We start from the raw sequence: 16,868 nt of genomic DNA on the forward strand, positions 1-16,868 counted from the left end.
TAAAAACTGATGAAACGTCTGATATTTTTCACTGATCAGGCTGAGAAACCAGATGTTATCCTTTCAAAGCAATGTTAACCCTTGCTTTATTTATTTATTTATTTTTTTTTTGTGGATGTGGAGACAAACTTTAGTAAAACAAAGACACAACAGAGACCAAACACAACTGAAGCTGAGCAAACACACCACTGTAAAAAAAAAACTCCTTAATTTCCTGTTTTCACTTACTTTGCAAAAAAGTGTGTGTGTATATAATAAATACATACGTTTTTGTGTATTGTTTTTGTCCATTGATTGATATCAGTACCCCGTACTGATCAGCCGTGTGCTACTCACTCTAGTGCCAGAACCTACACAGGAGATGCAGCCTCTATAACGGTGGTTCTGAAATTCTGCATCTCTGCTCCTATTCACTGGAGCAGGAAGACTGTGCACTTCACTATGGAGTGCATGGAACCTTAGCATCTGGCTCTGTTCCCTGTATAGGTTATGGAACTGAAGACTGTTTTAATAATAATTGTTTTGAAGTTTTTTATTGTAGAAAGCAATAATATTTCTTTATTGTGCCAGATTACATTCATACGTGTGAGAATCTCTGTCATGAAGGAGAATGCGGCCCTTGCTCTCGGACGTCTAACATATCCTGCCGATGTGGCTTTAAATTAAAGGTACTATGTTTTTTCTTTTTTTCCTTGTAATGTTATGGTAGTTATGACCATTTTGGAAACATTGTGACATTATTAGCACTTGATGTTAAAGGGTAACTGCAGTACGAGTTGGAGAAAGACAGAGAAAGTTCTGTAGAATCAGATTGTGATGGAGGGAATGATAGGGAAGAGGGGAGATCTCTTTTCCTGACTATTCTATGCAGGAGACCTCTGTATCCACAGTCCTGAATACATCCAGCTCTGCTACATACACAGAAAGCTCTGTCACGTGACATCCTCCTCTGTGAGCAGCAGCAGCCCCTTCCCTCTTGTGAGATGTTATATTTGTTTATTAGAAGGGTTCTCGGGGCTTGTCGGCACAGGCAGATGAAGGAGCTACTTCAGCACTGAGATAATCTGAGGAATATAGCAAAGAAACCGCTGGATATGGATAACTAAGATAATAGGCAAAGTTTTTTTTATATCCCAAGAGCTAATGATTTGTGGGTGAAAAAAATGTATAGTTGTTCTTTAAAATATGGAAAATTTAAAGAGGACCTGTCACCTATAACAAAAGCACTAGGAGTTGCTTACTAAATTAAGCAGCTTCTAGCGCTATCTCTGATGCAGCAGTGTCAGGCCTCATTCAGACGGCCGTCTATAGGGATGTATATGCGGCCGCAAATTTATACGTCCCCATAGTTGGCCATGGCGGTACGGTGCCACACATCTGGCATGCACTAACATCTTTTCCCCAGTATGTGGCTGTGCACCCGCTGTTTCCTATAGAGGGGGTAGGAGCCACCTTCTCCTCCTCCCCAGCGCACGGCTCATGAATTGCTTCTATTGTACTTCGCAGCAGTGTTTGCTAATGTTATCGGAGGGTATTCCTAGAGCTTTAGTGATCGGTGACAGGTCCTCTTTAATGGACACCTGTCATCAGGTCTCTGTCACTATTTCTGTCACCACTACCTGTTGGAGCAGCTCACAATGATTCCATCCCAGCCTTTATCTAGTCAATTCATATATTAATCATTGCAAAATCATTCTGTATTATGTAAATGAGGCTGGTCACATGATCAGAAGCGGTGATGTCACTCCTGTTACCCCTCCTCTCTCCTCCCCCTGCTCATGTCAGTGTGTAATGTATAGTAAAGCATTGCTAGTGTCTGTGCTTTATCTGCTGACATGCTCTCCTCCTTATACACATGTGTGAGACAGACATCAGCTACACATGTACCTGACATGTTCTGCTAGAACATAAAAACACAGTTGTTTGTGGTGCACAGTTTGCCCCTTAAGGAGCTACTCACGGTATAAGACCGGTCCACAGTCTTTTTAAAGGTCCACAAAATAGAGAAAAATATTTTCACTATAACCGGAGCTCCAAGGATTCTAAAACTTCGATGAACAGCACCAATCTTCAATTTCTCCTGCTGAAAGTATGTCACCATTCAGACTAGCACCATCGCACTCTCATTCTCCTCCTTTATTATATTGTAACTGGAAGACAATATGCAGGCAGATGGTGTGGTACGTTCCAACAAGGTTAAAATTTATTCCAATTCATGATACTCACAAAATTCCAATAAAAATGCGCATATCACAAATTCACATAACGGGACGCTAGCTTTTTACCCGCCCAGGGCGGGTAGATTGAAGATTGGTGATTGAAGATTGGTGCTGTTCATCGACGTTTTAGAATCCTTGGAGCTCCGGTTATAGTGAAAATATTTTTCTCTATTTTGTGGATCTGCTATAACATGGCTGCCTGGAGCGGTTGTATCTCTCCTATACATACACAGGCTGCAGGGGGCGCCTGCACCAGGAAGCACGTGGAGGAGCCATCTTACCATTATACAGGCTGTCAGTCAAGCACTGGGGGTGTGACTGTACCTCCCACTCATGAATAAGGTGGACAGCTTGAATATGCCAATGACTCATTGGACATCACACAGGTCATTTGCATACAGCTTTAGGACCTCCTTACTTGAGTTTACAGGCATGTAGAGGGACAAGGAAGGGATAGAGGCAATGCTTTCTAATGGCAGTTTATGAAAATATATTTAGTTTAGGGAGTTAATTTGCATGACAGGTTCTCTTTTTAGGGCCTCACAAAAGTGTTGTAAAAGTGTATGAATAGAAGCATCTCCGCGCTGGGCAATACAACCTGTTGTTCAATATACACCCAGTTCACCTGGGTGCACTCACACACACGCTCTATGGAAGTTTTAATATATATTTATCATATATTTCCTACCTGTTTTAAATCTGGAGAATGATTTTTAGTTTCTGTATTCATCATTTTTTGCAGGAAGTTCCTTGTGCACTTATACAAAATGAAGGTAAGTACTTTGGATACTTTCAAATTCCAGTTATGCAAATGCATGAGATGTCTGTAACTTTCCTTGAAATTGTTATAGAATTGTGTACTATTTATTCTGAGTTACCTATTTATAGTACATCTATATATGTTGTGCTACATAAGGAATAGCAGAGGTGGAAGAAATGACCAAGTTGGGTCATTCTGATTTATTTGGGATATCCGTTAAATGGTTGGAATGAAGAACAGCTACAAAGAGCCTGACCATCCTTACCTTACATAGACACACCCATTAATTATAATGGACACAATGTAATATTCCAAGCGCAAAATGTTCTCCACAGATTACAGCTAATATGTGCGTCTCTCACCAGAAGGACACTCTGAATTATATTAAAAAAGTGAAAGATGAGAGCATTTCAAAAACTGATTACAAGCAGAATTCAGGACAGATTGTCTCCAGCTTGCCATTTAGCTGCCAGTACCAATGTACTTACAATGATAGTAGGGACAATGGACAGGGACCCAAGAAAGAGATGGGAACCTCATAAAATCTGTTCAGTAGAACTACAATAAATTTCTGATGTTGGGTTGCATACAGTGCTGATTTTTTTCAATTAATCCTTTAAAGGGGAGCTCCCGTTTGCAGCTGTATCTAAGTCTCCCACAGGCTAAGGTCCTTCAAGTCCCCTTAAACTGCCCCAAAAAGCCTTAGACTCAGCTTGTCCTGTAAGCCCTCCCATGTGTCCCCTTTATGGTTTTAGCCTCGACAGAGAGCTTTATTCCCTGCAGTACTTAAAGGAAATCTACCATCAAAATCTAGCATGATAACCCAGTGACACTTGCTTATACATCTAGGCACATTGACTTTGGTAAACTTATTATATTTGTTCTCCTTATAAAAATCAACTTTTAAAAGTATGGTAATGAGTTGGGGGTGTTACCAGAGCGCCTCTGTGCTGCAGCTTCACATGCTGTTACACTGTGCAGGAGCTTGTTTCCTCCCCCTTGTTTCCTCTGCACTTTGCCCCTCCCTCTGCCTGTTGTAATATCACAGCAGTGGTGACTATTTGCACAGAGTAGGAGGGGGAAGTGTTCTTACTCAGTGTAACAGCCTATGAAGCTACAACACAGAAGGGATTTGGTAGCACCCCCTCCCACAATCCTTTTGGCTCAAAAGTGGAATTTTGAAGGAAGGAGCCCAAGGATAACAAATATAATATCATAGTCGTGGTGCCTGGATCTCTGAGAAAGTGACACTTACATGTGAAGTATGCATTGGCCTGCATTGAACTTGAGTCCTTCTGCAACTAATCCAGCACAAAACAATACAACAAATGGAAAGGCATTGTTGAATTTGCCACATCATGTGTCTTATTGACATAGACTTTTTCAAAGTCACTAACACTAAGTCCCCACCATAGACTCTTAATGGCAACTTTGCCTTAACTTCTTTTTTTTTTTTATTAGAATCCAAAATATTATGGTAGGGCCTAAGCAACTAATGTATTTAACACCGTAAGCCTGTATTTTCATTATAATGAAGATTATCTTTAAGTAGTCCTCATTAACTGGAACTGATTCAACCAAAATTTCTAAAATCTGAATGTATTTCTTTCCTGCTACTTTTTAAACTCTAGAAGATTTCACCTTCATTTGTGACAAACGTTGTAACAAGAAACGTCAATGTGGGCGTCATAAATGCAATGAAATTTGCTGTGTGGTAAGTTCTTTTATTGTATGGGATAGAACACAGTGATTTACTTTATATACCTATATGAATTATTTAACTCTATAGTGGCTGGGCTATACCAGCTCTCTGGGTCTTTATCTTCTGTTTGTATGATATATGTTGACATTTCTTCTTTAAAGGTGTAAGCTGATCCACTGGAACCTTTTTGATGCTGGATTATCCAGATCAGGGCCGTGGGGGTACGACATTTCGGCCGCGTACAACCCACTCTTCCAGGCTACCTATAACACATTAACCTGTTCAGGGGATGCCGCCAGAACCAGATTAATTTGTCTGCTATACAACAGCTGTGCTGAAGACCTGGAGCTTTGCTCCCATAGCATCTGGAGGTGGCAAAGAGCCGCTGATTGGTTTGGGGTCTGGATACCCACCACTGTTATACTGATGAAGAGTCTCCTACTTAAAATAAAAAAGGATCGGAATTAACAGCTAGTGGACCATTTAGAGCAGTGGTTCTCAACCTGTGGGTCGCAACTCCGGCGGGGGGTCGAACAATCAAAACACAGGGGTCACCTAAAGCTATCAGAGCCACGATTTTATGGCATTTTTTTGGCACAAATACAATATTCTTGTACATGGTTTGGGGTCACCGCAACATGAGGAACTGTATTTCGAGGTCACAACATTAGAAAGGTTGAGAACCTCTGATTTAGAGCCTTAATATTTATCAATTCATGTCAACAGTGTCAACAGTGACAGTGAATGCAGCATGACTTTACTGCACAGGGCAAGATGGCTACATGACTCCACAACATTGGAGTCCAATATTTATTATATTTAAAGGGGTTTTCTCATGTGGGTATTCACATTCAGTTTCATTAAACTGCCATATATAAACATTTCTTCAATTAGATGTTATTAAAAAAATGTACCTGGGTAAAGATAATTTCCCATAAATGTAGTCACATGGACCCTTAGAAACAAGACTGTGTTCTTGGATACGATCACCTCTGCTGGAGGGATTGCACAAAGAAACAAAAGGTTTTTGTATATGAAATGTCTGGGAGTTACTGCAGGTACCACAGCCCTCTTGTGGTAATGATTGCTGAATCCAGGAGGTCAGGCAGGACTCAATAGTGCATGTCTGGCCATTGCGCCCAAAATCCGAGGTGGTCATATCCAAGGAAGCTATCTGATGAGTTTAATTAAATTTAAATGCCTGGATGGGAATACCCCTTTTAAGTAGTACGGTTTTTCACAAGTGAGACATAATTTAGGCTGAAGTGGTGTGGGAAGATATTAATGATCAATGGTCAGAAAACAACAATTGTAAATATTAGTATGTATTTGCCCTTCCAGTCACCAATAATGTTGTCATTTTAAGCTAGTGTTTTGTAGCTTATTGAAACAGAAAATGTATTCTAACATCCTGTATATATAGGCAGTCCGCAGGTTATGTACAAGATAGGTTCCATAGGTTTGTTCTTAAGTTGAATTTGAATTTTGCCCCAGTGACGATTGGAGTTTTAACCCCTTAATGACCGCCCTATCGGGATTCTACGTCGGTCATTAAGGGTACTTCTTCTGACGCGACGCCTTTCTACGGCGCCGCGTCAGAAGAAGATTTCGGGACATCGGGTCAGTATAGTGCCGGTGTCGGGCTGTGATATCACAGCCCAGACCCGGCACTAACACCCGGGATCGGAAAAACTCCGATCCCGGGTGTTTAACCCCTTACACGCCGCGGTCAAGCATGACCGCAGCGTGCAAGTGTGTCCCATGTGGATCGGACCCCCCCGGTGTGCTTACCGGGGGATCCGATCCCTCCTGCCGCTGCCCCGGGTCCCGACGAGTGACCCGAGGCTGTCGGCTCCTCTTCTCGCCGGGTCCTGCCTTCCTGGCAGGACCCTGCTGTAAGTAACTGAGCATGCGCGGCATGCTCAGTTACTTACACTTTACACTGCAATACAAGTGTATTGCAGTGTAGAGGCTTGAATAAGTGATCGGATGATCGCTTATTCAAGCCAAAATGTGGAAAATATGTGAAAGTAAAAAAAAAAGTAAATCATTTTTTAATAATAATTAAATAAATAAATAAAATAAAGTCCCATAATCTCCCCAGTTACACATATAATGCAAATACAGTATATAAAACACAAAAACATACATATTTGGTATCACCGCGTCCGTATTAATCTGTACAATAAATCTAAATCAATATTGAACCCGCTCGGTGAACGATGAAAAAAAAAAAACTATGAAAAACTTCCCGTAATACACAATTTTTCATCAAACACCATCACAAAAAATGTTCTAAAAAGTGATCAAAAAAAGCTACGTTCCCTAATATGATACGACTGAAAAGAACAACTCTTTTCGCAAAAAATAAGCCCTCAACCAGGTCTGACAACATAAAAATACAGAAGTTATGGCAATAAAAAGTTGTCAATAGTAAAAACAATGCGATATTCTCCAATATTGGTTTTGCTCAGGAAAATTGAGCAAAGATAAGAAAAACTATATAAATGAGGTATCACCGTAATCGTAGTGAACCAGAAAATAAAGATAAAATATTATTTTTACATTACGGTGAGCGGGGGAAAGAAAATGCTAAAAATCCAAAATAAAAATTGATGATTTTGTTTGTGTCCCCCTTGAAATAGTTAATAAAATCTCATGAATAAGCTATAGACCCCCTAAATGAATTACCTATACATTGTATCTCATTCCGTAAAAAATAAGCCCTCATATGTTTGCATTACCAAAAAAAATAAAAATGTATAGGTAGTACAATGTGACAATACAAATCTGCTGTGAATGGCGCCTCCATTCATTCTATACTCGGCCGTGCGCCCGTACAGAAGTTTACCACCACATATGTGGTATCAGTACACTCGGGAGGAATTGGGCATCAAACGTTGCAGTGCGTTTCATCATTTAATTTATTCTGAAACTGTCAGTTTGGCCTAAATGAATGTATTTTCCAAAAAAATTCCATAGTTTCTAAATCGCAGGTCCATATTGTTTTAACCCATGTGAAACACTTAAAGGGTTAATGGACTTAATAGAAGTTGTTTTACATACGTTGAGGGGTGAAGTTTCTATAGTGGGGTAATTTATGGGGTTTTACTATTATTTAGGCCTTTCAAAGTCACTTGGAAGCTGAGTTGTCCCTCAAAATGTGAGTTTTGGGGATTTTCATGAAAATGAGAAAAATTGCACCTAAAGTTCTGCGCCTCATAACATCCTAGAAAAGTGAGAGGATGCATAAAATATCATCCCAACATAAAGAAGACATTCCGTAAATGTAATTTATCAAGCTTTTTGGGTAGTTTTACTTCCTGTCTGGAAAGCAGAACATTTCAAACTTGGAAAATGAAGAATTTTTACAAACTTTTGTCAAATTTTCACTTTTTTCAGAACGAATCGCAAAACGTATCACTTAAATTTTATAACTAACATGAAGTACAATGTGTCACGAGAAAACATTCTCAAAATCACCCGGATATGTTAAAGCGTTCCGAAGTTATAACCAATTATCGTGAGACATGTCAGATTTGAAAAATCAAGTCTGGTCATTGAGCTGAAAACTAGTGTCGGTGATAAGGGGTTAAAATTTATTTTCTGTAATTGGACCAAGCATTATCAATAAAGCTTCATTAAAGACACCTTACAGCTGATGATTGCCATCTGGGACTATAATAAAGCATCCAGAGACTTCACCAGAGGTCACAATGGGCAGAGGGGTCCATCTTTAACTAGGGGTCGTCTGTAAGTTGAATGTCTTTAAGTAGGGGACCTCCTGTAATGTTGTGCATTTCTTGTCAGGACAAAGAACACAAGTGTTCCTTAATTTGTGGTCATAAACTTAATTGTGGCCTTCACAGATGTGATCAACCTTGTCATCGTGGGAACTGTCAAAACTGCTGGCAAACAAGTAGGTTTATTCTCCCTCATCCTTAACCCTTTAGTCACATGGCCTGAAACGGCACTACTGACTGGGCATTTTTATGAAGGTTTAAGTGCCATAGCATGTAGCCTGCCGGCCCCCTGTAGCGTGTAGCCTGCCCATAAGAAAATAAACTGAGTACTCACCATTCCGACGTCCTGTGGAGCAGTTGTGTGGACCTGGAGCCAGCGCCGGCTCACATGAAGAAAGAAAAGTAACTGCCCGGGGCGTCCGTCGGAATGTTGAGTACTCAGTTTTCAAATGAACTCAAAATGAACATTATTAATGAATTCCCTATTTTGTTTCGGTCGATTTTATATATAATATGTATAGTGCTGGAGTAGTAGAAAATTGCAGCAATGTCTAAAGACGTTGCTGCAGACTCTGGACCTGCGCCCGCTGATGTCTAAAGTCAGTGGTCAGGCAGAGAGGAGTTAAGATGACTCAGATATTTCTCAGAATAAACATACCCCATTTCCCCTCATGGTTGTATCTATAATTTCTCTTCATAGATCAGGAATAACAAATTATCCAATTTTACATCCTTCAGTGCAATCATTATAAAAGGATAATAATAATCTTTATTTATATAGCACCATCAAATTCCGTAGTGCTAGCACCGATCGCGGGTGTTACCGGTAAGTCTTTGCTGCAATTTGCAGCAAAGACTTACCGGCTATGGAGAGGGCTCAGCCCATGAGCCCTCTCCATGCAGCGGGACCCGACCGCCGTGAACCAGTTAAAGCGACTTCCTTGGCTGCCAGGGCTGCCAAGACCTTTTTTGATCTTACCAATTTGCTGCAATGAAACAGAGTAAAAAATTTAAAGGGATCTGAATACTTTCCATACCCACTATACATAGTTATGTGAAGATCACTGTACTGCATAGGCACATCATGCTGAGCACAAACTTTTTGTTTGCTCTTCTTTAGTAGTTTTGTATACTGTCTTTGGTATTGAGAATCTGTGTCCTGACAGTGGCATTGTTTAAAACAATTAATGTAACCGTGCTCATTTTTCTTTTATTCAAGGTTTTGATGAGCTGACTTGCTATTGTGGAGAGTCTGTTATTTACCCTCCTGTTCCATGTGGCACCAGGCCTCCAGAGTGTAAAAATCCTTGCACACGACAGCACGAGTGTGACCATCCAGGTATGTTCTCCACTATGCCGATATATAATAGTAATTTAATGGAGTTTTCTGGCTAACATCTTACAAAATAAAAATGTAAAAAAGTGTATATACTTGGCTCACCGGTTCACTTCTACAATGGCCCCTGCTCCTGGCCTATATTAAAGGGGTTGTCTCTAAGTAATCAAAGGACATCTACCCTAAGGATCAAGGATTGTAAGCCAAGCGCACTGATATATTGGTGTCTGCCCCCTGTAGCAAGATCTGCTCATCTTTTAGCTTCTTATACCCTGGTTTTTGTTTTGTTTTTTTAACAAGTGCTGAGTGCACTTGTGCTGACCCCAACCAAACACGAGAAAGAGGGGTCCTACTGACCCCTCACCGCTCCTCCGGCTAATGGAGCATACCGCTGCACATGAATGTTGTGCTCCATTGCGCCGTCGGACCCCCCGCTCTCGCAATCTGTGTGGATATATTTATATTGTTAGTGGTAATATCCCCTGCCAAAAGAAAAACTGCCTATTATAATATAAACCTATACACACACATATTATATATTTATGTGTATATATATATATATATATATATATATATATATATATATATATATATATATCTATCACCTTCAATAAATGCCAGCTAAAATGTCTAGGTTCATATATAAGGCGCACTGGACTATAAGGCGCACCTGATTATAAGGATGAATGACCAGCAGGTGTCAGACCTGTGCACAGTTCAAGGCAGCTGTTGTCTGTACCTAAGGTTCGTATATAAGGCGCATCTTTGATTTCTGAGAAAATCAAAGGATTTTTTGTGGCCTTATAGTCCGAAAAATACGGTAATGGTAACTTAAGAGGCCTATTGCATTCAACTGCACTGAAGTGCACAGCAAGTGAGGGAGATACTGAAAGCATGATCTAACACGCATCTGCTGAAGGCAGACCTGGGGTCCTTCATTGGACCCGTTGCGTGCCACTGAAATGCTTGGCACCTATGTGCGTGGCACGGAGGATGGCAATCGCCTGGGTAAGTGCTGTCCTATAGATACCGTGGTCATGATGACCGCTGCGTCTAAAAGGTTAAATAGCCTGGATTGTGACTGTTACTGCAGGGGCTAGCGTTTTCACACACCGCCAAGTTTTTGCAGCGATCGCACAGGCCATCTGCTTCAAAGGTATGCTGCAGTATCACCTTATTCAACAAAGTTTCTGCTCCTCCACAGAGATATTCAGAGTTCACACTCCTGCCTGCTTGCTACTAAATCTCCGCCTAGGAATCCGGTATTATTATGAGCCTCTTAGTGTTTTTTTTTTGTTTGGTTTTTTTTTTCGATTTTAAAGTATTTATTTAGCATCACAGGAGCAATTATAGCTTGCTTAATGTAATGGAAAACTAACATGAAGTGATCACCACAGTAATGGTGGGCCCTGTGAATCAGTTCCTCTGGTGGGCCCAAGGTACCCCAGTCCGACATTCCTCCAGTTAGTACTTGCATCTAAAAGTCTCATATTGTTTAGCAGCTTGCCCATAATAACAAATCCCAATGCACGCCTGCTCCATTGCCCATCAGTGTTGCTTTTGCATCAATATTCCCTCAATCTCCTCCTCCCTCGCCCTGATTAGGTGGGCTCACCGCAGCAAGCTGTTCTTGCCCTTGCGCAGCGTGCTCTCTCCCTCCGACATGCGCACTGAGACCTGAGGCTCAGCGAGCCACATCACTTCTCTGTGTGCCTGCCGCAAAAAAGCTTACTGTGGTGAGCAAGGGAAGATTGCTATATACTATTTTTTTTTTTTTTCAATATTAATTCAGGTTGCCATAAAGTTAGAAGCATAGTGTAATTTGATATGTGATGGTTGTAATTATCTTCTAGATGTGAAGGTTTGATGTAAACAGTCAAAATTGTCCAGCTCTGTAATTATCAAGTGTGAGTTTTAGAGTCCTTGACAACACAGTAAAGGGAAATTTGTTCATTTCTGGTTTTGGTATGCGTAGTAACAAAAAATTTATTTAACCATATTCATTGTGGCTGTCACTTTCTGTGAAAAGAATTGTCGTCAAATTTAACCTTTACAGGAATCGCACATGATAAATACTTGCAAACAATTCCTTTTTCATCAGTACTACAGTTTGACCTTTTCCCCCAGAAACATTGATAAGATTTGTTTTTATTGAAATGATTTTAATCTAAATGCCAGTAATTTACTTTTTTTTTACGTTTGCAGTTTTTCATTCCTGTCACAGTGAGGACAAATGCCCTCCATGTACATATCTTACTCAGAAGTGGTGCATGGGAAAACACGAGGTAAGGATGGCTATCAACATTTTTATTTGTTCCCAGCAGTCTTGAAGTGATTTGTTACATATTGTTACATATTTGTTACATATTGAAACCTGATGAACCAGGAACACTTACCTGTAGATCCAGACACCTTGCTACCCCTGTCCCCTCGGTTGTGTTACACTTCCTTAAGATGCAGACTGATACAACCTGTGAAGCCAGAGCACAGAGGGTCTCTGGTTACATGCCACTGAGAGCTTCTGGCTCATTAGCATAATTGTAAAACTTGATTTTAAAGGAAGGAGGCCATGGATAAGAAATTTAAGAAGATTACCACAGTTATGGTGCATGGATCGAGAAGGGTCTCTAGACACCATGCTACATTTTTGTGATTGTGAGGTCATGTTTTCCATAGTGATCATGAAAATTCTGAAGATAATCAAATATCGGGATTTGTTTCCTTTTTTTTTTTTTTTGAAATTTTTTCTTTATTTAGCTTTTCTAGTACAAACAAGTTACTAACATATAAAAAACATCCGGTAGACAATAACATAACATACAGTACAAAAGGGAAATACAAAAGGGGGGGAAAACCAAATAAAAAAGGAGGAAAAGGTCCCCGCTCTACCATACCACTCCTTGTATCGTATATTTCTATAGTACATCTACTGGATCCAATCACCATTTTCTGGTAGAGTACTGTCTATTATTGTACTACGTATATTGTCTGAGATCTGAATGTTTCTGAGTTTCTGAACTCTAACCAGGTTTGCCATGCTTCATTAAATCTATCCCTTGTTCCTTTTATTAGTGATGTCATTTCCTCCATACTTCTAATATCTTCTACTTTTTTAAGCCATAACGACACTGGAGGTGTCCTTGGTTGTTTCCACATAACTGGGATACAAAGTCGGGTTGCTATCGGGATTTGTTTCCATACAGGAAACAATTTATAGTAGTTTTCATTCTGTGCTTCTCACCCTGTGTAGGATTTATACAAGGGAAAGATAGGGCCTCTGTCTGCTGCTTTCATTTTGCCCAGGATGTGGTTCTCTCCATTGCCCATCAGCATTGTGTATCATTGGCAGTCCCGCAGTGGTAAAAGGTGACCAATGTCATTTTGAAATGGCGTTTTTGAAGCCTTGAGCTGTTTTGCTGAGTTGTGCAAGAATCTGGACCTTGACCCTGTATGAATATACACATATGGTATACTGTGTACCTCAGTGCCATAGCTTTTTCAAACCATTTGACGTTTGGGCGGACATCATGTGAAATGGAAAGTAATGTGCTGGTGAGATTTCTATCTTTTATCAATGTAAAATTTCCATATTATTTTTTTACACAGCTTAGGAACAATATTCCTTGTCATCTTACGGACATATCGTGTGGCCTGCGGTGCAACCAGCTTTTAAAATGTGCAATGCATAAATGCAAAAGAATCTGCCACAAAGGAGAGTGTCTCATAGATGAAGATTGTAAACAACCTTGCATCCTTCCAAGACCAGACTGCGGTCATCCATGTCTGGCTCCCTGCCACCCTTCCCAACCCTGTGCACCTTCCACCTGTACCGCCATGGTAATAATACTTTTACTTTTATGGGGGCAGCCTGTGCGGCTAGCCTTCTACCTCTGTCATTCGCAGCCACCTCAATGCTCCATGTGCGCTTGCATGCTCTGCCTCCTTACACTGCAGTAGTAATGAATTATAGGGAGCCAACGCAGTGAGCCACCTCGCCGCTCACTGTACATGACAGAGGAAGAAGGCTCCACGTGCAGGCTTGAGGGGGTGGTAAGAATGGGCAGGATGTCTATGGAATATTGATGCGCAGGGCGCCCAGTGAATTACATATGCCATTAAGGTGGTGCAGCTCCTGCGAGACTTGAAGGCGGGAAGCCAGGTAAAGGTTCCTATTTCTTGAACCTATCAACACATTATTATAAAAGCATGACTGTAGTCTTCATTACATTGCCACCATTGAAAAATAGCCCTCTGGTAACAAGTTCCCTTTAAGGAAACCACTGCATCTTACAGTATACAGTGACTGTTTGGTACTCAGACTTGAGTGGACCAGCACTCACAAAGCTGATATGCATGACCTATCTTGAGGAGTTTTCTAGACATTATCTGTGTGAAAAGGAGGAGTAGATCCCCCTATTCACGGTACTGGATGCTATGATTTTGGTTTCTATCCCTGTTTTATAACCTATTAAATATTGTCAAATATAAGGCCCATATGCCAAAATCTGGTCCGCCATGATCTTTTAGAACTTTGTTGTGGGGGAGCAACCAGGAGCCATAGTGCCTGTCTGAGTACAGTCAGTCAATTTTATCCAAGAAGTCTGTAATTCAGCACACACTAGCTGCTGTATGCTTTCTGGGCACTGGAGTGTTCTCTTGCTTATGAAACAGGAGTTTTCAGTATGATAATGGCACAGAACATCCCCTAGGGTTCTTGAGGGGAACCTCACTCACACTAACTAAACATATCTTTTAAAACTGCGAATATACACTCACCGGCCACTTTATTAGGTACTCCTGTCCAACTGCTCGTTAACACTTAATTTCTAATCAGCCAATCACATGGCGGCAACTCAGTGCACTTAGGCATGTAGACATGGTCAAGACAATCTCCTGCAGTTCAAACCGAGCATCAGTATGGGGAAGAAAGGTGATTTGAACGTGGCATGGTTGTTGGTGCCAGAAGGGCTGGTCTGAGTATTTCAGAAACTGCTGATCTACTGGGATTTTCACGCACAACCACTACTGGGATTTTCACGCAGACTGGTTCGAGCTGATAGAAAGGCAACAGTGACTCAAATCGCCACCCGTTACAACCAAGGTATGCAGAAGAGCATCTCTGAACGCACAGTACGTCGAACTTTGAGGCAGATGGGCTACAGCAGCAGAAGACCACACCGGGTGCCACTCCTTTCAGCTAAGAACAGGAAACTGAGGCTACAATTTGCACAAGCTCATCGAAATTGGACAGTAGAAGATAGGAAAAATGTTGCCTGGTCTGATGAGTCTCGATTTCTACTGCGCCAATCGGATGGTAGGGTCAGAATTTGGCGTCAACAACATGAAAGCATGGATCCATCCTGCCTTGTATCAACGGTTCAGGCTGGTGGTGGTGGTGTCATGGTGTGGGGAATATTTTCTTGGCACTCTTTGGGCCCCTTGGTACCAATTGAGCATCATTGCAACGCCACAGCCTACCTCAGTATTGTTGCTGACCATGTCCATCCCTTTATGACCCCAATGTACCCAACATCTGGCTACTGGCTACAATGGCTACTTTCAGTAGGATAATGCGCCATGTCATAAAGCTGGAATCATCTCAAACTGGTTTTTTGAACATGACAATGAGTTCACTGTACTCAAATGGCCTCCACAGTCACCAGATCTCAATCCAATAGAGCATCTTTGGGATGTGGTGGAACGGGAGATTCGCATGTCATGTCAATATGGACCAAAATCTCTGAGGAATGCTTCCAGCACCTTGTTGAATCTATGCCACGAAAAATTGAGGCAGATCTGAAGGCAAAAGGGGGTCCAACCCGTTACTAGCATGGTGTACCTATAAAGTGGCCGGTGAGTGTACAGTAGTACAATTATCCCTACATTGTTCCTCCCCATGCCTGTAGAGTTCCAAGTCCATCTGTAAAGTTGATTCTCCATCTATGCAAATGAACAAATGTGAGTCTGATCTTAGTCTTTCCTGTGTACTGAGTGAAGCATATTTATGTTCTTCCAACTCAGCCGCACATCCTGCTTTGTGATGATTTCTTTTCAGCCAAGTCACTGTGTGCTACCTTATCCCTCCCCCTTCTGTCAGGAATGAGAGAGATGCAAGCTGTGTGTGACTTGCTAAAGAGAATTCATGAGAGAGGGGGCAATGAGCGAGCTGAGTCACACAGTGTGCACCAGTTGTCAAGTGGAAGAACCGGAATATACGAAGATGGCGAGTTAACTTTATTTACAAGCTATGGAACTTTACAACAATGGGGAGGAACAATAGAGGGATAGTTTTAATGCTGTATAATAGCAGTTTTCAAAGTTATGTTTAGTTTGTGGGTTAGTTTAACTGAAAGGTTGTCTTTAATAGCAATGGTTGTTTATCATCAGGACAAAATTGCCTGCTGAGAGAACTACACTGCTCAAAAAATGGAACACTTAAACACAATGTAACTCCAAGTCAATCACACTTCTGTGAAGTAAACCTACCCAGTTATTAATCCATACTGATTGTGAATCATTTTCTCTTGCTGCTTTTCGAATGGAACTGACAATGGGTAGAAATGATAGGCAATTCGCAAGACAAACTCTATAAAGTAATGGTTCTATAGGTGGTGGCAACAGGCCATTTCTCTGTTGCATACTTTTTAGCAGTTTGATCACTTCTTTGTAGAGGGGGCACAAAGCGGTGTCTACAGCCAACAGAAGTTGCTCAGGTCAGGCAGCTCATCCAGAATGACAATTCTATGCAAACTGTGACGAAAAGGCTAGCTGTGTCCACGTGCCCACAGCGTCAGAAGCGTGTACAGGCAGTGTTACACTTTTAAAAAAGCTTTACATGTATAAATACATGTGAGACTTTTCCTGGCACACAGCACTGTGCACGGCTTGCAGAGCAATTGTGCTTTTGCAGGACTGACACTTTGAATAACAAAGCTTCTTACTCTTTGTGAATGGTACATGGTGAGTAAGGCCTCTGCTATGACCCATGGTAATGTTGCACTAAAGTGCAGGGTGCTAGCTCCTGCTCACACTCCTGTGCCATCTCCTCTCATTGTGGCCACTGTCTGGGCAGGAAGGTTGTGTGGAGCAGAGTCTGATAATCATGGCA

General features: G+C 41.2%; 1 protein-coding gene across 2 annotated transcripts in view; it reads left to right on the plus strand.

Moving 5' to 3' along the window:
• The window catches only part of NFX1 (nuclear transcription factor, X-box binding 1), a 95,892-nt gene that overhangs the window by 53,348 nt on the left and 25,676 nt on the right, over positions 1 to 16,868 (plus strand). For both annotated transcript variants that reach the window (XM_072152831.1, XM_072152832.1), the window contains 7 exons: positions 571 to 668; positions 2,962 to 2,992; positions 4,611 to 4,693; positions 8,492 to 8,600; positions 9,644 to 9,763; positions 11,966 to 12,045; positions 13,367 to 13,597. In XM_072152831.1, coding sequence (XP_072008932.1) covers positions 571 to 668; positions 2,962 to 2,992; positions 4,611 to 4,693; positions 8,492 to 8,600; positions 9,644 to 9,763; positions 11,966 to 12,045; positions 13,367 to 13,597 — 752 coding nt within the window. The remainder of the gene's footprint in view (positions 1 to 570; positions 669 to 2,961; positions 2,993 to 4,610; positions 4,694 to 8,491; positions 8,601 to 9,643; positions 9,764 to 11,965; positions 12,046 to 13,366; positions 13,598 to 16,868) is intronic.

The sequence above is a fragment of the Engystomops pustulosus genome, chromosome 5 (assembly GCF_040894005.1).
Source record: "Engystomops pustulosus chromosome 5, aEngPut4.maternal, whole genome shotgun sequence".
In the NCBI taxonomy this organism is placed as follows: domain Eukaryota; kingdom Metazoa; phylum Chordata; class Amphibia; order Anura; family Leptodactylidae; genus Engystomops; species Engystomops pustulosus.